The 24,301-nt window shown below is 52.5% G+C and overlaps 1 protein-coding gene across 4 annotated transcripts in view; it reads right to left on the bottom strand.

Annotated features, from left to right (window-relative positions):
- Positions 1–24,301, bottom strand: part of MYLK (myosin light chain kinase) — a 264,544-nt gene that overhangs the window by 87,240 nt on the left and 153,003 nt on the right. For 3 of the 4 annotated variants that reach the window (XM_079766799.1, XM_079766798.1, XM_079766800.1), the window contains 8 exons: positions 23,131–23,290; positions 21,780–21,945; positions 20,280–20,390; positions 20,091–20,109; positions 17,952–18,487; positions 17,203–17,409; positions 14,287–14,421; positions 10,720–10,872 (listed from right to left, as the gene is read on the bottom strand). In XM_079766799.1, the coding sequence (XP_079622925.1) occupies positions 10,720–10,872; positions 14,287–14,421; positions 17,203–17,409; positions 17,952–18,487; positions 20,091–20,109; positions 20,280–20,390; positions 21,780–21,945; positions 23,131–23,290 (1,487 nt within the window). The remainder of the gene's footprint in view (positions 1–10,719; positions 10,873–14,286; positions 14,422–17,202; positions 17,410–17,951; positions 18,488–20,090; positions 20,110–20,279; positions 20,391–21,779; positions 21,946–23,130; positions 23,291–24,301) is intronic. The other variant, XM_079766801.1, reaches the window with a different exon arrangement.

Raw genomic sequence — 24,301 nt, 5'->3', positions numbered from 1 at the left:
TTATTGTGCATCAATATTACCTCAGTAACAATAGGGAGAGGGGCATCGGTCAGAGGTGACACCTCTCTCTCTCTCTCTCTCTCTCTCTCTCTCTCACACACACACACACACACACACACACACACACACACACACACACACAGAGAGAGAGAGAGAGAGAGGGAGGGAGGGAACATTCCAGCTAGTCAAAGACATAAACTAGAACAACTCTTTGGGTTCAGGGCTGGCCCACTCACCCCATTCAGCTTTCTGGGGAGGTGGATTAACACATAGGTTTTCCATTCTTCTTGGAACCCTGCCCAAGCTGGGCTATGACCTGCCTCATGGGAGCCGAAGGGGAGAGGGCAGCAAAGGGGCTGTGCTGGAGTCTACCTCCCACCCAGGACCACTTGGTGCACAAGTGAGCTCACGCTGCCCCGTCTCTGATCTTGGCCTCTGTCCTGCCTGCCAGGTGGCTGTGACCTTCAACAATTCTTTTTGTTAGTTTTTGTATGTTTGCCTTTTGGTGGGGCGGGGTAGGGGCAGAGAGGGCTATGATATCTCTAACTCAGACGCTAAGCTTAGGGGAAAGGTTACTCGGGTATGTTGGCTCCTTTGGGCCCAATACCAGGATCACCAATTCCAGGCCTTTTCCAGGCAGCCGGCAGCCATGGGATACACACCCGGGGTGCTTCACGTACCCGGGAAAGACCTCCGTATTTGCCACTGAACTTTTATCTGTTGGCCCTGAAAACAAAATACAGCCCATCGCAGCGCTCGCCCAGCCCAGCCTCTGGGAGTGAGGATGGGAAGGCCCAGGAGGCTGGAGGAAAATCCCCGTCAGGAGCCCTGTGAAGGGCATGGAGCTGAAGTGAGGGCGGCCGAGCCAGGGAAACCCTGTAGCCCATGACCAGAGCACAGGCTCTCAGGCCCCTGCTCCCTGCCCGCTGCATTGCTGCCTTTGACCGAGGGGCAGCCAGGCCGCAGGCAGGAGGCCCGGGAGGGGCTGGGGCCCAGCACTGGAGGTGCAGAGACCCCGCTGCTCTGACTGGGCGGCAGTGGCCAGGAAAGCGGGCTGCCTCGGGAGAGTTGAGGAATTTCCTGTCATGCACAGACTGAAAGGCTTGAGGACAACATGTTTTCGCCTGTCCCGAGCCCTCCCCGTTCCCGCCTCTCTGCTCTCTGCCAGAGTCCCAGCCCCACAGAGCTCCAGGCAGATGCACCCTTGTTCCTCAGTACCCCCTCACCCCCGTCACCCCCACCCAATCCTCTCTGGGGTCTTCCCTTCCCACTGCCCAGTGTCCTGACCTGGGGCTTTGACAGCCTATGGGTCTCAGCCAATGGGAACAAGAAGCATATCTGTGCCTCTTTCTCCTGAGAGGTGCCTTCCTCCCCACCCTCCCCAGTCACCACGGGGCAGCTCACTGGAAGCCACAGGAAATCTAGGATCTGAGGCTGGGTCATGACCTCGGGCAAATCACCGCCTCTTTCTGAAGCTCAATGTCCTCCTTTGCACGCAAGGATAGTAATGGGGCAGTAAAGGCATCATCCCAGGACGTCGGGAGTTTCAGAGAAAACGTGAAAATACTTTGCACGGCACTCACTATCCATGACAGCCCCTGTGTGAGGCTGGCCGGAGCTGACCCCCTCCTCACCACTTAGGCTCAGTGGGCTTATCAGCAGCAGAACAAACGGAGGCTGGGACCCTCACCCAAGGCTTAGACTCAGTTTGATGCGACCTGAGGCAAATGCTGCTTAGGAATATAAAGGCTGGCTCTGAAATATCGCGAGATAGATCTGAAGTAAACTGAGAACAAGCCTTCCCTGCCTTCCCTCCAGGAGAGGGATAGAGAGTGCCTGGACTTGTGGGAACCGGCCCTGGGACAGGCATTGAGCTCCAGGGTCACCCCTGCCCTCTGACCCTGTTCTTTTTCTCCAAGGCCCCCCAGCAAGAACGGAGGAAGGAGGGACGTGACTGGGAGTAAAAGTGCGGAACGAACCTGCTCTCAGACCTGCAGGCTGGGGTCACATGGGCCTGGAGAGACTCTGAATCTAGGCTACAGCAGCGGCTCTCAACCTGTGGGTCTTGACCCACAGGTTGAGAACCGCTAGCAGGGTCGCCTAAGACCATCGGAAAACACAGATATTTACATTACGATTCATAACAGTAGCAAAATTACAGTTATGAAGTAGCAACGAAAATAATTTTATGGTTGGGGGTCACCACAACATGAGGAACTGTATGAAAGGGTCGCGGCATTAGGAAGGTTGAGAACCACTGCTTAGGTGGTCCGAAAAAGCAGCCCTGACAGAATACTGACTCCCAGCAGAACCCCACCACACGCTCCACTGACCGAGCGGCCAGGATGTGCTCGGGGAAAGTGACCTTCGCGAGGTCACGGAGCCTGTTTAACACAGTCCTAGAGCTCACACCAGGCCTCCCGACAGTGAGGCCCAGGGGTTCTGGGGACGGTCTCCTCCCGGGAGGCAGTCTTCTCCCGTGGCGCCCAAGGTGAAAGAAACCCCACGAGGACAAGTGCATTTTCTGCAGACCCGTATCCTAGACCCTGCTCGAGGGAGAAGCGCTAAAGCAGAGCAGGGGCAAGCCAGGTGACAAGGGCATCTAATTCCAAAGCCAACCAGGCGATTCTGGCTCACCTGCGCTACAGACCATGCATCAGCTTTTGCTCACTCCTGTGTGGACACAGATCAAGTCAGGCAGGTGGACACTGGCTCTGAACTCAGCTCTGGGCCGAAGGGGTTCCCAGCCCACGCCTCAGCGTCCTCTCCTCTAGATTGCTGGTGATAGTTATCATTATTTATTAATGATAATACTATAGTGACAAGTGGACTGTACACATCGTTGGTTTCATGCATGATCAATACTGCCAGGTTTTTAAATGATTCAAAGAAATAACATATAAAACTGCTGGAACAGTATCGGGCAGGGAATAAGGATAAAATTAAATGTTTTGTGCCTTTTATAACCCAACTGACCTTCTTGGTTGGGCAAACTCAAACTGACAATCACTAGGAGAAAAGTCCCCATTTACGTTGAATGAGGCAGAGTCTGAAAGGGTGTTGACAGCTGTCACTGAGATAACACTGTAACAATTCCTTACAAAGTTCAGCACTTCGTGATTCTGAAGGATGTTCATGATTCTGTTGAGTGTCCTCCTTAACTTCCTCTGAAGTGGGGGAGATTGTGCTCCCATTCGCAATGGAAGGGACTAAGATCCCAGGGCTGACCTGGTCAGCAGGTCCTGGTCTGGGCGCTCTCCCTCCACTGACCTGAGAACACAGGCCAGCCACCTAGATCCCACAAGGAGCTTCGGGTCATTATGTTCATGCCCAGAGTCACTGGTGACCCCAGAGCTGTGTGTGCCCCTCTGGGGTTGCACGTTAGTGGTCACCTGTCACCGTCCTGGTTTGAGGCAGAGGTAGGAGGGCAGGGGGAGGAGGGGCAGGCACTGGCTCTAGCACACAAATAGCAAGAGAAGCGTCCCTGGGACCCAGGGGCAGACTTGCTGCCCAGCTCAAACGGGGCCAGACTAAATATACCCCAGGTTTTTCCCACAGCTGTGCTTCCGGCTGCCCTGCTGAGACCAAGGCCAGAGATGGCCAGCCTTCTCTCTGCATTCCAGGAGGGCCGGGCTCCTTGATTACTGGCCAGGACCAGTAATATCTCCCTGAAATCAATAAAAACATTAAAAAAAAAAAACTAAACTCATTCCTTTAAAAAAAATAGTAGTTTTAGTTTAAAACTCACAGGAATTGGTATTAACCCGATATTTTATTTTGAAAAGCTCTTGTTTGGAGCGAGAAATACCCATACAACAGGTACAATTTACCTTTCTCATGAATTCTTAGACAGTAACCTGTATAACCCATTGCTCACGCCTGGCGACATGAACAAGGCCTTTAACTTCTCTGGGGCTTGAAATGAAGCCCCTCCAGCCTGTGTCCCCGGGCCTGGCGGTGTCTCGGCGCCTCCCTCTGTACTACGATGATTCTCCTGTCCTCCCCTTTGGAGTCCTTCCTCTGCTTTCTATGGCTTTAGCAGGAAAAACAATTCTGAATTTCCCCTTAGAAGTGTTTTCTTCACCTGTCAACTTTTACTAGCCAACTGTCTTCTCTCTGAAGCCCTGGGCTTAGGGGTTGAATTTGCATTAAACGCACATGTTCACACATGAATAGCTGAGGAGTTTTCCTTGAAAATGGCCCACTGCAGTCTCCCAGCTCATTTAAAACTTGTTTGGGATTAAAACAAAAAATTATGGAATGTTACATTTAAAGTGTTTAAACGGCTGATACTGATATATAAAACAGATAGCATATTGGTACGAAATACTCTACCATCTAAGGAGCCCCCCGGGGTCTCCCCCACAAATGACCTCCACCTATTGCTGTCATAGCCATTCACTAAGTCCCAGCTCCTGCCTGACAGCAACTTAAAAGCAACCTGGATTCAGAGATGATCACCAAATGAACACGGATGTGGAATGGCCCTCCCCCACTTCCCAACGTCCCTTTCCCAACATTTCTCAGGCAGGAAGACACACAGACCTCTTGGAAAGTTAGGGGAAGGGAAAATGATGGCCTTTTTCTCAGATCTCCTACGGATTTTCCTTAAGCTTTGAACCGGACCTATTTTACTTAGTCATTAGAATACAAAATACTATTTCAACAGCAAATCTGACTCCAAACAGTTATACTAGGAAAATTCAGTAAATCACCAACTGAAAGGAGCTCTGGAAACACAGTCCTCCCTTCTTCCTTTATTTGGTGCTCAAAACCCAGCCTGGCCTAGGACCGGAGACGAGCCTCCTCCTTTCCCTAAGCTGCAGGACTTTGGCTCCAGAGGACTCATCAAAGGAAGGTCACCGTCACCCAGCTGAAGTGGAGCCCGGCCCCTGCCCACCTGCAGGGCATCTGTGCAAAGTGCAGATCCCCAGGGAGGGATCTGACTGCCCTTCTGAAAGAAGTCCTGACCAAATGACCCCACTCGGAGGATCAGCAGAACAGCTGCATCTGAGGCACACGGATCCCCCTAGCCTGGCTCTCTTTGGCTCCCTCCGCCCGCCCCCCACTGATTTCTCCAGAACCGGAGAAGCAAATGGGAAGAGAAGTGTGCAAGGAAAAGCAGAAAGGAAACAATGACGAATGACATCCTAAAAAAGATCTCTGACCAGTAATGATAGGGTTGTTGGATGGGGAGCTGGGACCATTGCAACCACAGCCTTCTGACCGCCTTGAAGTATCATCAAGCTCTAAACACCAAGATACAGCATCCAAACCACCCAACGTTCCATCCTGATGAGTGCCTGGAAACCACGCTCTTCCCCACACGGTCGCAGCACGGATCGCATTCTGCCAGTAGGAACACGGCGCTGTAATTCGGGATGGCATTCTCAACCAAGAACTCCAAGCAAGCAATTGGCAGATATGACCTACACTGTGCTGTATAAGTAGACAGCATAAGTCTCTGATCAGTAAAACCAGGCTCAAGTTCTAGGACATGGACACAGATGTAAACTATGTACTTGGAAGTCCTTCTGGGACATGAAGGACCTACATGCCCAAACTTCTGTAGTCAACCTATACAAAGCTAAAATATGGATCTTAAAATAATTTAACATTTCACTGCTTGCCTTCTTAGAATTTGAAAGACTTTTGGACAGATGTTTTCAGGTTCTTAAAGAAAAGATAAGTTGCTCAAACGGTGTGGTTCGGTGGTGGAACATCAACTTATGAACCTGGAGGTCATGGTTTGATTCCTAGGTTGCGGGCTCAATCCCCAGTGGGGCTGTGCAGGAGGTAGCCAATCAATGATACTCTCTCATTGTTGATGTTTCCAACTCTCTCTTCCTCTCCCTTCCTTTCTGAAATCAATAGATATATACAAAAAAAAAAGTCAAGTTAAACCGATACTTATCCTTTTCCTTCAATAAATTTCTCTTTAGCTGACATACGTATTTTAAAAGTTTTCAGTGTTTTTAAATCCGTGGTGGGCAGAGTCCATACCTGACACCCACTGGACAGATCACACGGTGCACAAAGCACCTGAGCATGATTAGGAGAGAAGAGGTGGCAGCCAGGGTCTTCCTGTCACCGAGGCTGCCAGTGCTCAGAGCTGCCCCATGGAGTGGCCGCCCTGGATCTGAAGGCCTGGGCTTCTACTGATGCATCACTGTGCACGGCTGACTTCCCCAGGCCCCTTGTTTTCATTAGGACCTCACATCAAAACAAATACGCTAATAAATATGGCTATTAAGTTTCATTATTCCTATGTCCTTAGGCGTCTTTAAAAAGCCCAGCAGACCTTCAGTTAAATAAACAAACCATTGGGCTCAAAACTATGTCAAAATGCGTGCAATTAGTAGGTTAATAAATCTAGTCACTTAAGACCTTTCGCCTCGACAAAGACACTCCAGAGGAGATAAATTAAACTATTCCAGCTTAAGGAAGCCCCCACCAATGACAGAGTCCATATGCACTGAACAATTTATTCTCGTTCAGATCTTCCTGGACCTTGCAGGAATTTGGATTAATCATCCTTTAGGCTCCATCCTGGGTCAGGAGGGACAGCTTTCATTGCTTGGCTAACTATTGGGGATTTTTTTTTTTTTCCTTAAGTGGGGCAAGGAAAGGATATTTGGTGATCGACTTGAGAGCTGGTTTGTGGATTTCCTGCACCTCCGGTGAGCACTGACTGAGCCCCAGACGAGTGAGGAGGTGGACAAAAGGTCTCCCCCAACCCGCCACCCTCCACCCTCCCCCACCACACACACACACACACACACACACACACACACTGCCACTGCTGGGGAGACTCTCGACCTCAGTTTGCTCTTTCACTCATTCACTGAACACACGTCCACATGGCAGGCCCTGCTTCACCTGCAACAGTAAAACATGGTCTCTGCCTGGAGGCCGCTTACAGTCTGCAGGGGAACTAAGTAAAATTTGACAGAATAGGATGTTTTGTCCTTACCCCTGGGTGCCCTGCATGATGTACCCTGCCTCTATCTCTGAACTCATCCTCGACCACTTGGCCACCCACTCACTTTGCTCCAGCCACCCTGGCCGTCTCGCTGCTCCTGAGTAGGCTGACCAGGTTCCCGACTCAGGGCCTTGGCACTTGCCGTACCGCCCGCCCGGAGTGCTCTTTCTCCGGTCCACTGACGTCTCTGCTCAGAAGTCGCCTCCCTGTAGAGACTTCATCACCCCGCTGAAAATGAACTCCCACCCTCCTCTGTCCTCATTTTCTAATAGTGCTTGTCAGTGTTTGATTCAACCAGATGTTGAGTATTACCCGTCTCCCCATCAGAATGTCCACGCCATGAAGGCAGAGATTGCCTGCCCTGTTCCGTGCCGTTTCCCCAGGACAAACCTGGCACAGAATAGATGCTCAGTAAAGACTTGCTGGTATTTAAGCACAAATAAGGGAGGTACAGCTGGGCAGAAACCCATTCTGGGGTGCTCAGGGAAGGCCTCCCAGAGGAAGTGACACATGTGAGAGGGGTTTGTGGAGGAAGGGCTACAGAGGAGAGGAGGCACAGAAAGGAAAAAGTGGCTGCAGAAACCATGCCAGAGTGCTGGGCCAACCTCTGGATGATTGCAAAACCTTAGCAAAAGGCTAAAGAGGTGAGACAGAGTCCCCACATCTGGTCTTCAGGGAAGTATCTGCTGACCTCTCCCACTGAGCTCTGGCCTCCAGCAGAGCTGCCCCCAGAAACAGTTCCGCCCTGGAACCCAGACGACCCGGAGGGAGATGCATTGCTGAATGGCGCCCTCTTGTGGCCAGACCCCCTAGAATGGGGTGCTCGAGACCATCCTCGGAATTCCTCTTTCCTTTACAAAACAGATAGTCAACTGCCCACTGAGGCAAAGTTGATCTTTCAGAAAGACGGCTCCTTAGACTTGGCATTTTAAATTTCTATTTTGTCTAAAGGCCAGGGCCCTGTGGAGCAACAGCACACACTTACTGAGCAATTCCTACATCCTGGGGACATTACGGGTATTCATTCATTTAACCCTCACAGGACTGGGGTGACTATCAGTGTTCCCATTTCACACAAGAGGAAGGTGAGGCCTGGAGGTTGCAGGGCTGGTGAGCGGCGGAGCCGGATTCACATGCAGGCAGGTAGGGCCACATCCGCGCTCCAACCGTGGCTCTGTGCCACGCTGAGGGCAGCAGACAGGCCAGGCCTGGGCAGAGGGAGAGGACAGACAGCGGCGGGCACCGTAGGGGACAAAGACCTCCCCTGCAGCCATCTCCCATCCCCTAGGTGGCCCTCAGGACCTGGAGCCAAAGGAGCTGCCAATAAAGTCAGAAAAACTCCAGTTTGTGGAGTGAGGATGGTGCAGGATGCGGACTCGCGCTTCCCAAGTCCCTGGGGGCACGGGGCCAGGGGTGCCACTGTGCCAGGCTCTGCGGGCCCGATCCTGGTGCAGACAGCCCCAGCGCGGCCGGCCTCAGCGCGCGGCTGTGTCTCTCAGCCTCCGTCACCATTTATGGTATCTGAGCCTCGGTCCGGCCTTCACAGGTCAGTAAATCCCACACGGGGAGGGCTTCTCACTCAGGCAGGGCTGCTCTCAGAGCAAGTCCAAAGGGCCTCGCGGAGTTCTTGCCGGACCCCCCTCCCCCTTTCTGCTTTAAAACACACGTGGATGGGCCATCCCGCAGCCCTCACTCCACCCACAAACCAGGGGGCAGGAAGGATGGCTGCCAGACTTCCTGATCCCTCACCTGGGGTCCCCCACCTGCAGCCGCACTATCAGCTCAGCTGGGTCTCTCTAATCCACTCTTCACACTGGCAACCAGGACAGGCTCTGGATTAGCAGGGCCACGGGGCCGAAGCTAGTGAGGGAGTGGCTGAAATGCCACGCCCACTGAACGTGCCAGCCTGGCTCTCGGATGCCACTAGATTTTGGGGTTGGCGTGCAAACCTCCAGGGAGAGCTCCTGGTGGGAAGGGGAGAGCTGCTCCCCTGGTCCAAGGAGACGAGGCTCACATCTGTTCTTGTTTCCTCTTAAGTGTCATGAACACAATTTCCCCAGGCCCCGCAAGGAGCCATGAAACGAGATCCGAGAGGAAACGGGATAAATGTGGAACCCAGAGCGCTGGCTGACAAGCACCCAGGGGCCAGAGCCAGGCTCCGACCAGAGCCTAGAGGGCTTCCTGGAGGAAGAGGGACCAGGTCACGGTGATGACCCCATGCCTTGGCCCCTCAGAGAAATGGAGAGGCCAGGGAGCATGTCCCCTCTTGGCAGGGACCTCAGGGAGCCAGCGGTGGCCACGTCCTCGGTCAGTGCCGACTCCTTTACCCCTACGTGGCTGACACTGCCCAGCCCCGGGGCCAGCCTCCCGCCCTGGGCCTGGGGACACGCACTCTGGAAAGGGCGGGCTCAGAAATGGGCCTGGGCTCGGAGCACGAGCAGCTGGGTTTGGAAGGCCAGCTTGACTTGCTCACTTGGTGTACTTGGGCAAGTCACGTTCACTTCTCCCGTCCTCCAGACCCCTCGTGTGAAACAGGAGAGCCCCCGACCCAGGGCTGCTGAGGTCCAGATGAAAAAATACAGGTGAGGGGGAAGTACTTAACGCATAACCCACATGATCTTTCCCTTTTCAGTGAAACCCAGAAGGTGGCTGCTCAGGTGACAGGGACGTTCTCCCTGGGAGGCCCGAGCCCTGGGGGACAGAGTGGGAAGACATAGTCTTTCTGCTGGTCTGCAGGGAAAGCAGGGCACAGAGCACCCTGCTCAAGGCCCCAGGCGCCAGTCACCCCAGGAGCCGGCCCAGGCCAGGGTGGAGTGGGGAGTCAGGCTTCCCTGGACACCTGGACCCAGACCCCAGTCACCCCAGGAGCCGGCCCAGGCCAGGGTGGAGTGGGGAGTCAGGCTTAACTAAACACCTGGACCCAGGCCCCAGTCACCCCAGAGCCGGCCCAGGCCAGGGTGGAGTGGGGAGTCAGGCTTCCCTGGACACCTGGACCCAGGCCCCAGTCACCCCAGGAGCCGGCCCAGGCCAGGGTGGAGTGGGGAGTCAGGCTTCCCTGGACACCTGGACCCAGGCCCCAGTCACCCCAGGAGCCGGCCCAGGCCAGGGTGAGGTGGGGAGTCAGGCTTCCCTGGACACCTGGACCCAGGCCCCAGTCACCCCAGGAGCCGGCCCAGGCCAGGGTGAGGTGGGGAGTCAGGCTTACCTGGACACCTGGACCTGAGGACACTTTCCCGGCCACTGTCACCACCACCGACACCACAGCCCAGACGGCTCTGACTTGAGTTCTGTGCCGGCCCTGCCCCTTCCTGGGACTAAGCACTCGGCGGGGTCAGTGGATGACTAGGATAATCAGATTACCGCACACCAGGCTGGTGATGTGTATAAAAACAAGCCTGGGGTGGTGGGAGGAGCAGGGACAGACCTTTAGAAGCCTCGGTACTGGCACTATGTCCCCAGTGCCCCCCAGCACGTGAGGGGGCATTTGTGAGAGCCCTAGGTCTTAGGGGGTAGGAGTGCTCCTCCGAGGTCATCTTTCAGTGTGCGGTTTTCTTCCTACCGGATCAGGAGCTGCTCGAGACAAGGAATCTCTGCCTTTTTCTGCTGCGTCTCCCCTCAGCCCTGCTCCCATGGCAGACCCTTGTCACTGGGGACTCCTGGAGGCCATCTCCTCCACCCGTCTGCTCTCAGGTGCGGTGCCCTTTTCCCCAAACAGGTGTGTTTGCAGAGGCTCCTACCATGGACAGTGACCCGGGCGCTGCAGGACACCTGCCCCAAGGGGTTCTCAGCCAGGCAGGTGTAGGTGCCGTGGTCCTCCGGCAGGGCGTCCTGCACGTGGAGCTCAGCCACGCCAGCCTCACAGGTGGAGTGCGCGTACTGGATGGGCTGTTCTGTGGAGGAAGCACAGGAGGGTCAGGCCAGGCAGCACGGGGGCAGGGCTGAGCCCTGTCCTCAGCAGGCTGCTCTTGTAGTGACTCTGATGCTCTCCATGGTTGCTCAGATACACTGAGACCCAATGAGGAGTCAGCCTCCCCACCTGGGCAGAGGCTTGTGGGTGGAGAAAGAGGCAGGTGCTAGGGAGATGGAGGAGAGGAGTAACTGTGAGGGTGGAGGAGCGAGACTGCGGCTGGAAGGACTTGGGGAGAGGAGGCATATAGAATGTGGGAAGGAAAGGGGCATAGTTCTGTGCATTCTGTTTAAATAAATAGTCCCTCAGTCCACATCCTGGACTTCACAGACTTAGGAGCCTGGAAGGAATCTCACAGGGTCATCTGGCCCACAGCCCAGCCTCAGGCAGAGCAGACCACGCCAGGCTCCTTTTAGAAGTCTCCAGAAACAACGATTCCATAGCCCATTGCAGATAGTTACCAGAACTCTCAACCTGATGCTGCAATTAGGTGCATTTCTCCCACGTGACAAGGTGCATTTTAGGGTTCACCAAGAAGATAAACATGGGGACGTGAAAACAACTCTGGCCCCTTCTTCCCAGAGACCCTGCCAGAGAGGCCCTCTATACAACCCTGCACGGGGAGAGAAACGCAGGCCGTGAACTCAGAGGTTCCCCTAATGCTCTATGTTCCTGGGACCTTATCATTCCAGGATGGGAGCTTTCACTGCAAGAAGAAGAAACCTCATCACTGAGGATTGCGGCCCGAGAGCAGGAATGTGACCATTCACCATATAGGAAGCAAATGTCAGCTTCTTTCCTCGTCAGGCCCAGGCTCCTGGTTTGCACTTCATAAAGTTGGGGGTGAGCAGTGGGGGAGGGAGGAAGTATGGAGGGAAGTGTTCTCCCTGCAATGCAATGTTTTCTTCTGCACATAACAACACTCACGTCTCCATGAGGGTCCGGCAGAGGCGGCCAAGCACCAACAGGACCTGAGGGAGGAGGTTCTGCCTCATCGACTGCCCTGCACCGAATCGGGGCTGGAAAGGCAGGGGCCAGGTTCCTGCCTCTGAGAGGGTTGACCACCACTCTTGGTTTTTATTTTTTGTGTGAAAATCACACCCTAAAACCTCTCTTCCTTGAGAATACCAGTGCATCCCATGACTGCCCTCAAAGGGCCTCTGCTGTCGAACACGCGCTGACAAGATGTGTGTGAGCTCTCCTTTTACTGGGCACAACTCATCTGGTCCCCACCAGATGGGATGGGATGGTGGCCCCAGAAGAGAGGCACTCAGATCACCCAGAACTCTCCCAGCTCCACGAAGGTTAAGACCAGAGTCAGTGGCCACGGGGACCCAACTTGAGCACAATTGCCCTCTAGTGGTCAGAGTGTGGAAATGCCAAGATTCACCAGGAATAAGAAGGTGGGGTTGCTTTTCAGTCCTGTGTAGACCAGGTCAGCAAACCACTACTCATGGGACAAATCTGACCTGAAGCCCGATTTTGGACAGCCTGAAAGCTAAGAACAGTTTTTACAGATGTTAAAGCGTTGAAAAAAATCACAGGAAAACTGTTTCATGATGTGAAAATTGTATGAAATTCACATTTCAGTGTCCATCAATACAGGTTTACTGCAATGCAGCCACACTCGTTCATTTGCATATTGGGTCCGGCTGCTTCTGTGCCAGAACAGCAGAGCTGAGTAGTTTGACAGAGACAATACTACCTGGCCCTTCACAGAAGAATGTCCTTGCGCCTCTGGCTGGGACGCGGAGCCAGACGGAAGTGAAGCTCTCTCGCTCAGATCCATCACTAGTCCTTCACGCCCATGCTCCGTCCCAGACACAAGGAGGCTGCCCCCTGGCAGTGAGTCATGAATCTAACAGGGGTTATGTTCTTAATGAGGGTGGAGGGCAGGGAGACCTCAGTTCTCACTTATCGATCCAAGTCGACGACACACAGGAAAACTCCATGGCACCTTTTCTCATTGCCGAGCGATAATCTCCATCAAAGCCTAACAAACTATACCAACGAGGAAGGTTCACAAGCAACATACGTGTCAGTGGTGCACAAACAGCTGGAGACTGGGGCATAGGTGATGGGTGCCCTTCTCCCTTAAGGAGCCTATCCCAGCAGCACTGAGAGTTGGCTGAGACCCTGAACCTCTGTTCCAGCCCATCTCCTCATGGGTGATGCCAGAGAGGTAAGGTGGGGTGTCCAGGTCGCCCAACCACTCAATGGCAGAGAAGGACGTGTGCCCTTGTCTCCTGACTCTTGGCAGCTGTTCCTTCATTCCCCATGTTGATCCCCAAAGCAGACCTTGCTCAATTTCATCAATTTTATGGACTGTTCTCAGTTCTAAAATTAGAGTTCTTTCATACTTTTGGAATTTAAAGGCCTTTTTAAAAAGAGGAGGGTAGGAGGGTGATAATATGTGATAATTTTTTTCCAAAGGACATTACTTGGCCAAAAAAGCTTTCTGCCCTGGCCAGGTAGCTCGGTGGGTTAGAGCATCGTCCTGATACACCAAGGTTGTGGGTTCCCTCTCTGGTCAGGGTACACATAAGAAGCAACCAGTGAATGCATAAATAAGTGGAACAAGTCGATATTTCTCTCTCTCTTGTTCTCTCTCTCTCTCCCTTCCACACTCTCTCAAAATCATTAAGTACATTTTTTAAAGTTGGCATGTCTCCATAGGACTATACCAGTGGTCGGCAAACTGTGGCTCGCGAGCCACATGCGGCTCTTTGGCCCCTTGAGTGTGGCTCTTCCACAAAATACCACGGCCTGGGAAGTCTATTTTGAAGAAGTGGCGTTAGAAGAAGTTTAAGTTTAAAAAATTTGGCTCTCAAAAGAAATTTCAATCGTTGTCCTGTTGATATTTGGCTCTGTTGACTAATGAGTTTGCCGACCACTGGACTATACCATTAAAAAGAATTGCTGGCCTGTGAACCCCAACACCACCTGCCACTAAATCAAAGACGAGGTCCTCTGAGTAACTTCTAGTATGGTTCATTAATTTGGTGTATTTGTTCCTTTATTGACTCCACAAATATTTATTGAGGGCCTATTATGAGTCTGGCCACATAAAAAGGAACTAAATTGCTTGTGCACCTATGTCCCAGGCACTTCATTAACTGTTTTATATAAAGGATCTAATTTAATTTCACGACCTCCACCCTGGAAGGTAGGTGGCATTATTTATGTCTTGCAGGCGAGGAGCTCAAGGCTGAGAGAGAGTAGCAACCTGCCCAGTATCCCCAGCCAGGCAAGAGCAGGTCCCATTCTCTCTCTGTACCTGTGCTTCCTTCTTATGCCTATGTGCTTCAGAGTGATCAGTGTGGAAGCCAAGTGAGAATGCAGGCAGGACCCAGGGGGCCTGAGGGCTGGGGCAGGGCACTGGGACAGGGGGGCTCACCATTTAGCAGCCAAGTGATTCGGGGCACTGGGGTCCCCTGCACCGAGCACTGCAGCACAAAGTCCTGGCCCTCGACGACGGTGCAGTCCTTCAGGACGCTGGAGAAGGAGGGGGCCACCTCCATCAAGGCCGGTCCTGTGAGGGCAGAGAACAGACAGGCCATCTCAGATCCCAGCTGGCCCATTCTGGCGACTGACTACAGTCACTCCAAGTCTCACAGGTAGACACCTCACTGCCCTGGGCACCCAGGGCTTCCTCGGAGGCCTCACACTGGAAGCAGGCACTCCTCCGGGGTGGAGCCTGAGGCGGAGTACCTGGCAGGGCTTTCCACCATCACAAAGCACCACGTGTGAGGGTGCTCAGGACCCAGGCCTGCCTCCTCCCATGGGACTCGGGACACTCCTGCCTGGTCTGACTCTGACATCTCCTCCTTCTGCCTTTCTGGTCCTACTCCACTGTCCAGTGTCTCCAAGCTTCTTTGTATCCACTGGTGACTGCACAGTCTTGTGACTATCTTTTCACACGGACAGCTCACTCGTGAGAACATTTCGGTTTTAAGTTGGTATAATTACTTTTTCCAATTCCAGGACTGAATCAGATGACAGACTCATACGGTCCTAGTGTTCCATCCCACTCCAATGGCCCAGGGCCGCTGGGGGCAGGGACTGTGCCTTACGAAGCTCCCGTATGATGCTGACCTTGCGGGCCACCCAGCTGGACTTCCCAGAAGTCTGTACACTGGCGAACAGGGGAGCATTTTGTAGTTTGGGGACCTTAATTAAGAGCAGTAGGGATAGATAATCTCTTGTACAACGACTAGGACATGTTGCAGAAATGTCAAGGGGGCTGATGGCTGAGAAAAGGTAACTGGATTGGATAATTAAAAAACATCTCACCTGTGCTTTTCAAGAGACGCTATTCAATACAGTGATGAGAGGCAAGCCATATGATTATACTGCAAGGGTTTAAGGGCCAAACCCAATAGTCGAGGGCTTACTATGTGCCAGGTACTTTTCTAGATGTGACTGACAAGGCCACGCGTTTTCTATCTTAGCTCACTTTACAGACGAAGCTAATAATTTCCCATAGCTAAGCCCAATGGTGAAGCAAGGCTCTCGGCTACATCCACACTTCCTCCGCTAGAGCAGAGCTCCCTGAGGGGAGAGTAGGCCGTGGGAGAGCAGCCAGGAGTCCGTCACAGGGCATCTGAAAGGGACTGGCCCCAAGGGAGCGATGGACGGCTACCTCAAGGGGATGTGGAGAGGCACCATCCCCACTTCTTCCCCGTCGGTGTCCAATTCTCTCACTAGAAAAACGCCTCTGTGAGCCACTGAAAATATGGGCTTCCACGTCAGACCAACGTGGGTGAGAAGCCTTTTACAAAGCATGTGACCTTGGACAAGTCACTTAACCTCACTACAGCTCAGTATGGGGTGTGACTACACCTGGTTTGTAACGCTGTTGGGCTAACTAAATGGAGCAATGCAAGTAAAACATTAGCACAAACGCTGGCACACTGAGCAGGCTTTTCCGGTGGAGTGGTAGCTGTTAACAATCACAGAAGCTGTGATAGAGTGTGGGGAGGCCTGGGACAGGAGTTGGCTGAAGGCGCCTGCCCCTGCCTTGACTTTTCCAAACAAGCCTGAGCCCCCGGGTGTTTACTTAGACACGTCCTTGCATAAAAGACACTACAGACGCATGTGTCTTCTCAAGGATGCTTACCCTGCTGATAGTACTTAATAGTTCATTTTAGTTCAAGCTGTTGTTTCAATAAAAGCCTAAGGAGGCAGGCGAACAGGGCTGCTTGGCTGCTATAGCTAAGCACTCTCTTAGGCTCTCTTCCACAGAAACGTGTGTCAGAGTAATCCATTCACCCGTGGCTCAGGGTCTGCCGGTCCCAGCGATAGAGACTCTCTCTACATGGCAGCAAGGTTAAGGAAGAGGGAGCGGAGAGATAAAGTCGGAGCTAAAGAGGCAGTGAGCTGAAGGAGGTTTTCCTTCCCCTTCAGCACAGGGGAGAGCAGAGCATGCCCACGGGGGCAGAAGGGCCTCTGGATAAAGGCAGCGGGGGGTGGGGGGTGGGGGGGGGGAGAGAATGGCGGGAGAGTGGATCGTTCTTGGTTTCAGTCTTTGTGGAGAAGGGACAGAGTGGAAAGAGAAGTCTCCCTAAGGGAAACAGACAGCTTTCTGCTGTGACAGAGAAAAAAAAAAGAGGGGGAAATTTTACAGAAAGATAGATGGGCACAAGCATTATCACAGTTTTGTTACAAGAGTGAAAACATGGGAGCAATCTAAATACTCAACAATAAGACTATGCCTGAGTTGGGTACATTATTCTATGAAACATGATGTGGCCATCAAAATTATGTTTTCAAATAAAGAAAGAAATAGTATAGAAAGATGCTCATGGAATATGAGCAAATTAGAACACAGCACAGCGTCGATGTTGTTTTAAAAACATTAAAATATCATATATTTGAGTCATAGGATCATGTATTGTCTAAATTCCCCACAATGAACACCCATTACTTTTATAAACAGACATTACAATAAACAGAAGAGATGTGGGATCCCACACCAGCTCACATTACTTTAGACGCGTATATTTAGTGGACGTTCGGCTCCCTGTGGTTACAGAAGTGAGTGCTGGCGCTACCCAGACAGCTGAGGAGCCTAAGAAAGGCAGCTCTGGCCGGGCGGGCGTGGGCCGGGCAAGTTTATTCTGAGGTGATGGTGATGAACTTGAGGTCAGGGCCACTGTCCTGGAGCAGTGACTTCGGCCTTGGCATGCATGTGGGGACAATGTCTGCGGGGTTGGACGCCCTGGGTGGGGGCTGTGGGAGATGACCTTGTGCAGGATGTGAAGTCCCCCTCTCCCCGCCGGGGAACCCAGGGAACCCGGAGGAATGCACTCACTTTTCACCAGGAGGGTCCAGTCACAGGACACCTGGCCCCGGACGTTGGAGGCTATGCAGCTGTAGCTCCCGCTGTCCCTGGCCCGGGCTCTCAGCAGACAGAGGTAATGGGACCCACCATCTTCGTAAATCTCAACGGTGCCTTCTCGTCTCCTCACGGGGACACCTTCCAGGAACCAGGCCACTTGCGGCTTTGGGATCCCTGAAACTACAGGGTCAGGTGAAGGTCGTGAGGTCCCCTGTACTGGGGGGTGGGAGGCTGAACCCAGGAAAGAGCTCAGACTGGTGTGTAGCTGCCTCCTGCGTGAGTCCACTTTCTTACCCCTCGATCCTCCACGTCACAGAAGTGAACAACCCAGGACAGGGGCAGGGTCCTAGTGGGGAGGGTACAGGGTGACAGCTAGGTCTCCAGGTGAGCCAAAGCCAGCAGGAGGGAGGAGAGGAGGCGGCCTGTGGCTGGTTTTTTGATGGTGATGATCAGTTTCCCCTCCAGGGTGGTGAGAATCAGGGCGCAAGGCTGATGCTCTACCCAACAATGAGCAAGAGCACTGCCGGGTATGTCTCCAGAACACGGGGCATCAGAACACTAGACTGAGTCCTTCCTGAGGGACGGCCCCTGCAAAGTGGCTTCCAGGGTGGCTGGGGCCCAAGGGGATGGGTGGTGCAGGAGGCTCGGACACTGTGCTGAAGGAGGGAGTGGCCGCCCAGGGCTACACTGTGGGGCCAGTGACCTCAGTTAGCTCTACTCACCCTCACACCTGAACTTGACTATTTGACCTTCACGGACTTCCTGGCTTTGGGGCTTGCTGTCGAATTTGGGGAATGTGGAGTCCCTCCTGCTCTCCATGGGGATTTTCCTGGAAGCGACCTTGTTCACAATGTCTTGGGTTCCCAGGCCAGACTGCCTGGTGGGGAGGGTGGCTGCAGGGGGAGCGGCTGGCCTCTCCCTCTCTTCTCCGGAAGGCAGGGGAGTGCCCGGGTCTGGTGCCCTGGGCTCCGGCTGGACCCTTGTGGCCTGCAGGGTGATGGTGCTGGAGGTCTTCTGCAGGATGGGGGTCCTCAGGGCCTTCCTGGGCGAGTCCCCGGGCAGTTCCAGCTTGGGTTCCCTCGGGGGTGGAGGCTGGCTGCTTGAGGCCCAGGCGGGGGGGCCGCCTTTCTGGGTGCTGGAGCAGTTCTTACTTTCAGCTGCAGCTTCTAGGCTGTCCAGTTTGGGCCCCGGTGTGATTCCATTGGCCACTTCCTTCCTGATATCTGAATTGGCTGCCTTTGTTCCCCTCAACGCTGACCTGGGGGTGGGGGTGGGGAGGAGGACAGTGGGGAAGGAGAAGGAGAAATAGAATGATCATCTGGTTACTCGCAAGCATTACTCATCACAAGCACAGATTCCAGGGATCACAGAAGCCCGCGGATTAAGAGAAAGTGAGAGCAAAAGTGTGCTCTGCAGCGTTCTCAGGTTCCCAAGCTAGAGAACGAGCAGCCATTCTCGGCCCTTCCCTGGCCCTCGTCCCCAGTCCACAGCTTGATCTTTCCACGCTTATTAAATCTGCCTTATTTCTCTTCTCCAGGAGAACCAGCCAGTTTAAGCCACACCCCCACTTCCCCATCCATGCGGCCCCTCTGTCCCATGTTCCACGGAGCAGGCGAGTCAGTCTAAAAGCATGCATCATGCCATTTCAAACTTAAAGGTTTTCCAACAGCGTTTCCAGGAGGCGAAGAACAAAACTGAGCTTCCCGAGATGGCCCACCAGGGCGCCTCTATGAGCAGGGGCTCCTGCTGCCCCGTGAACCCCGCAAGACAGCGTCGCCGTTGCCTACCGGGCTGCAGCCACACGGTGACCCCAGGCCCCCTCTCACCTCACAGCCCACACACCTACCCTCTGCTTGGAACACTTTCTGCCTGAGCTTTTCTTCACCAGCTAACATCACTCTTCACAGACCTGGGCTCAGACATCACGTCTTCCTTCAGGAAAGGCTTCTCTGGCCCTCGAGCCTACACGCACTCTTCTCTGTTACTCTCCTCAGACTTATCACAATCTGCGCTTACGTATCTGTGCGCTCTGTTCAAGCCCTTCTCAGCACCAGGTATCTGCTGAGCCTGCACGCGGGGAGTGCGCTCCTGAGGAAGAGGAGCAGGATGGGCAGCGGGGTCTGGCCCGCTCCCTCCTCCCCTCCCTCCCTTCCTCTTGCTCCCCCGCTCCTCCACTCCACTCCACTCCACTCCACTCCACTCCACTCCACTCCACTCCACTCCAGTCTATTCCACTCCTCCCCCCCGCCACCGAGATTCTGTCCATCCTTGGGCTCACACACAGTATACATACATACATACATACATACATACATACATACATACACACATCCGTCCTACACCTGAGTATCAACCAAAGACTTGGAAACAACAGCCCTCTGCTGCTCGGTGCCCTTCCTGATGACGCAACTGGAAAGGACTCTGAGTCCAGAGTCTCAGTACTGATGGCAAGGCTGCTACAGAACCTGATGGCATGTTACAATAGGAGAACAAAAGGAAACACCCAAAATAAAACAACACCCCCAAACAGTTCTCCCTCCCCCTACACCAAAAATAAAACACCCCAAACAGTTCTCCCTCCTCCTATACCTGAAATAAACCATCCCAAACAGTTCTCCCTCCCTCTATACCAAAAATAAAACACCCCAAACAGTTCTTCCTCCTCCTATACCTGAAATAAAACACCCCCCAAATAGTTTTCCCTCCCCCTACACCTGGAATAAAACAATACCCCCAAACAGTTCTCCCTCCCTCTATACCCAAAATGAAACAACACCCCCAAAATAGTTCTCCCTTCCCCATGACTCAGAATTAAGGGCATTTCTAGATGGAAACATAATAATCATAAAACCTAAACATACCTATTGGCATGGTCCAAACCTGGAAAAAGGGAGAGGGCAGAAACACTGTTAGTGGGATATTTTATACACCAACAGGAGAAAGGAATAAGACAGCAACCTCTTCCCTTAGAGTTGTCATTTCCTAAGCTCTCACCGCCCCCTCCCCTACGGCCCCACTTCCCTCTCTCCTTCAGCTTCCCCGGCCCTGACCTTCTCGGGTTAATCTGACAAGCCCCTCTGAGCGCTGAGGACCGTCAGAGCTTCCGCTGCTGTCTCGGTGGCCTCTGCCGTCACCGTGCAGCACGGCACCTGTCCTGCTCTCTAGCCACAGAAGGAGCCAGAGCCAATAGAGGGACAAACAAAAATAAACATGGACTGAGAATTTCAAACCCAAACAGTTTAACTTACACGTGGCCCTCAAAAACACCACCACCCAGATCATCATTTTTTTAAATGAATACCTGCTATCAAATGTTAAGGAAAAGTGTGTTTTTATTTAGTTCCTCAAAAAACATATTTTTCCTGCCACATTATTATTATTTTTTATATTTTATCATGGAAAATTTCAAATCATACAATAGTAGAGAGAAGGATGCGACAAACCCTGAAATCCATCGCCCAGATGAAGGAAATACCAATATTTTGCCAGTCTTATCTATCCCTTTGCTTTGTTTTATGGAGCTTTTTCTGGGAGTGTTCTAAAACCAATCCCAGATGACATAGGATTTTGTCATTAAGTACTTCAGGAGGGGACAGGTCTCTAATTCAATGTCACGGAGAGGAAGAGTGACTAAGACTCTCCTCTCCATGCCTAACAGCAGGTCCTGCCCCTGCAGTGGGCTGTGGAGCTAGATTCTGTGGTCGGGCCAGTTGATGCAGATGGAACAGAAAACAGCAGCATGTACTGTACACGGTACAACTCAGGATGGTTTCAAGAAGCTTGTTTCAGTTAAATATGTTTATATACAGAGCGTGTCCTGAGTGGCGATGCAGAACACATTTCTTTATGCGGGTTGTGATAAATGCTTGGGCCAAAAATGGTAACGAGAGTGAGGAGGAATCGTTTCTGGGAAAGGGAGGAAATGTGGGAGAGGAAAATCACAGAAGAAAGGGTGAGAAAGGAGGGGAGGCGGAGGTGATTTTCCTCCTGGATCCCCCAAGGTTGCTCAAGGTTCCCGCTCCACACGCTCCGACGTTCTTAGGCTGGACTTGACGGAACCAAGGGCAATATAAGAAGGAGACATATTCAAAGATATTTCAAAGGAAGAACTGACAGGGACAGATGATTCCAGCAAGAGGAGGCTGGGGCGAAAGGTGAGGCTGGAATGTCCACTCTGGGGGAGAAGAAAAAGGGGGATCATGGGGTAGACAGAGTTAAGTGGATTTGAAGGACAGAGTGAAGCATGGGTGATAAGTTAAATTTTAGGCAGGTTACATTTTGGGTGATGGCATTAGCCATGTCCACTCTTCCGACTGGCATTTAGAGACATAAAAAAGGAGTCTGAACAAGAAAAGATGAAGACACAGGCGAGGGGCGGAGGGTGGCCGTGTCTGCGCTGCCCTCCCACTTCCTTCCTCGGGTTCAAGACCCCGCCTCTGGGGACACATGGGAATGTAAATTGGACATGTGTAACACAGAGATGCATAATGGACAAGCGAGGAGGGTGCAGACGCCAGGAGGGACTGTGTGCACCCGCCTCCTAGCCCTACCTTGGATGGAGAGCTCGGCGGACATGGAGGCCTTCCCGGACCCGTTCACCACCAGGCAGGTGTACACTCCCACGTCGTCTTGGCTCACCTCCTGGATCTCCAGGACCTGCATCCCATTCTTCTCAGACATAGACACTCGGGCACTGGGCTGCAGGGGAGCATCTCCCTGTGGGTGGCGGGCGGGAGGGTGGCTTGGTCAGAGAAACCTGCTCCCCTGTTGGCTCTGTCCTCCTACCTCCAGCCGATCCTAGTGGGACAGACCCTGGGCATGGGCAGCAGAGCCCTCTGCTCTGGGTTCTGTCAACATGCTTAGAAAACAGGCTTTTAAAAAATAGTTTTCAAGTACAGTTGACATACACTATCATGCTAGTTTTAGGTGCACAACATAGTGACTAGATATTTACATGCCTTACGAAATGATCAGCCCGGTAAGTCTAGAATCCACTTGACTCCACACAGTTATTACAGTATTACTGACTTTATTCCCCACGCTGTACTAGAGTAGTCATTGAACAGCCTAGCTGCCCTGACCCCAGGTCTGTGTATGCAGTGTGGTGTTTGGTTGAGCTTAGAGCAAACGTATGGAGCCTGTTTCAAAGGAGTCCCAGTTTTCAGTGGAAAATCCTATATTCCTCCTTTTAGTTCTCCTTTGCCTCTTTGTCCCTTTTATTCTTTCCTCAGGGTCAGTTCAGGAGAATCAGGAAATGGGTAAAATGTGTCCCATCACTCATTTTAATCCAGGGGTTCCATCTGTGGAAAACCTGCTCTCCTTGCCTCGACCCCAAGTTTTCCCCACGGCTCCTCAGTGCCGTTTAACATCCACTCCCCCCTCCACTTCCTCCTGCTGCCCCCACTTACCCACCCACCACCTCCTCCTCCACCTCTGCCTTCCCGTCGCCCAGACCTGAAAGATTTATAAAGCACGTCCACATGGAGTATTTCAAGGTAGGTGGGATAGCTTTGCCTCCCAGATAAGGAGACAAGGGTTCTCAGAGATCAAATGACTTGCCAGTATTACATGCTTTGTGAACCAGGGAACTGAGGGTCAAAACCTAGTCACGTGGCTTCAAATTCCACTCTGTGGAGATGGTCGGGTCTGTGTTACCACAGAAGTCTTATGCTGTTTTTTGTGTGTGTGCATGGATTATAGGACCTTGTGGATTGAGTAACAGAGGGAGGCAGCTAGGGGCAGGAACAAGCATGATTATGAAACACCAGAGAAACCCCAAGAACCACCTATGGATGAAAAAGAAGGGGCTGGTTAGAAAGACACCCCCATTGGTCCAAGGGTCTAATGCTAAACCTTCAGGGTCCCCAGGTCTGGCCAGAGCTGGGGCAGACAAAACCTCACCTTGAGCCAGGTGACCTGTGGTTGGGGCCGGCCAGTGATCTTGCAGGAGAATCGCCCCATCTGTCCTTCTCTGACCACCGCACGGCCCAGCTTGGTAGCAAACTTTGGTGGGCACTCTCCCCAGATGCTAGGACGGGTCTCCACCGTGGGGGATGTGAATCTGTCCCGGGAAAGAAATCAGCAGAGAATCCAGCCCCAGACACTGCAGCAATTCACATCTCTTCTTCTCTGACGCCATCCAAGTCACTTAAATTGGGGCCAGGAACCAGTAAAGGGCAGCCTTCTCAACTCTGTGCCTCAAACACACTTCTGATGCACCCCCTCCAGCCCCTAGAAAAATCTGTGGCACCAAAACCTATTTCCTCTACCTCCTGGGCCTGCAGCTAGACTTCATTTACTAAACTCCCTTAAAGTAGGGTACACCTGAATTCTACTGAGTTCTGACCAAACACCTGGGTTGTGGCCAACAGACTTCAAGCAGAGTGCTGTATGCCATCTCTAGCCTGGACCCATAGAACTTCCTGTGAGATTCTCCACACTCCCTTCTTGTCCACTCGTCTGGCTAGACGCACAGGGTCCAGCGGAGGCTCCAAGGACTAGGAGATGGTGGAGCCACCAAATGGAAAGAGTCTGGAGCCCTGAAAAATAATAGGAAACTTCTCCACCTGTTTAAGAATATCTGAATTGACTGCTGGAGTAAGAAATAAACTTTCCCGCCCTAGCCGGTTTGGCTCAGTGGATAGAGCATTGTCCTGTGGACTGAAGGGTCCTGTGCTCAATTCTGGTCAAGGGCATGTACCTCAAATGCAGGCTCCTCCCCAGCCCGGGGCACGTGCAGGAGGCAACCAATTGTGTTTCTCTCACATCGATATGTCTCTCTGTCTTTCTCTCTTTCTTCCACTCTCTAAAAAATATCAATGGGAAAATATCCTCGGGTGAGGATTAAAAAAAAAAAAACACCACCAAAAAACTTTCCCTTTGTTATTGTGATTAGGGGGTCTTGTTTGTTATAGCCGCTACCATTACTTACCCTTACCAATATAATTTCACCTTCCATAAGAAGTGTCACATAGATTGCCTCTTCTAAGTCTACTTACTTAAGTGTTTCAACTATTGCCTTGATTGTTAGACATCCCTGCAGACTATATGGCCACAGATTCCCTTTCCTTAG

Source organism: Cnephaeus nilssonii (genome assembly GCF_951640355.1).
Source record: "Cnephaeus nilssonii genome assembly, chromosome: 3".
NCBI lineage: Eukaryota > Metazoa > Chordata > Mammalia > Chiroptera > Vespertilionidae > Cnephaeus > Cnephaeus nilssonii.
This window is presented reverse-complemented; position numbering and strand designations above follow the sequence as displayed.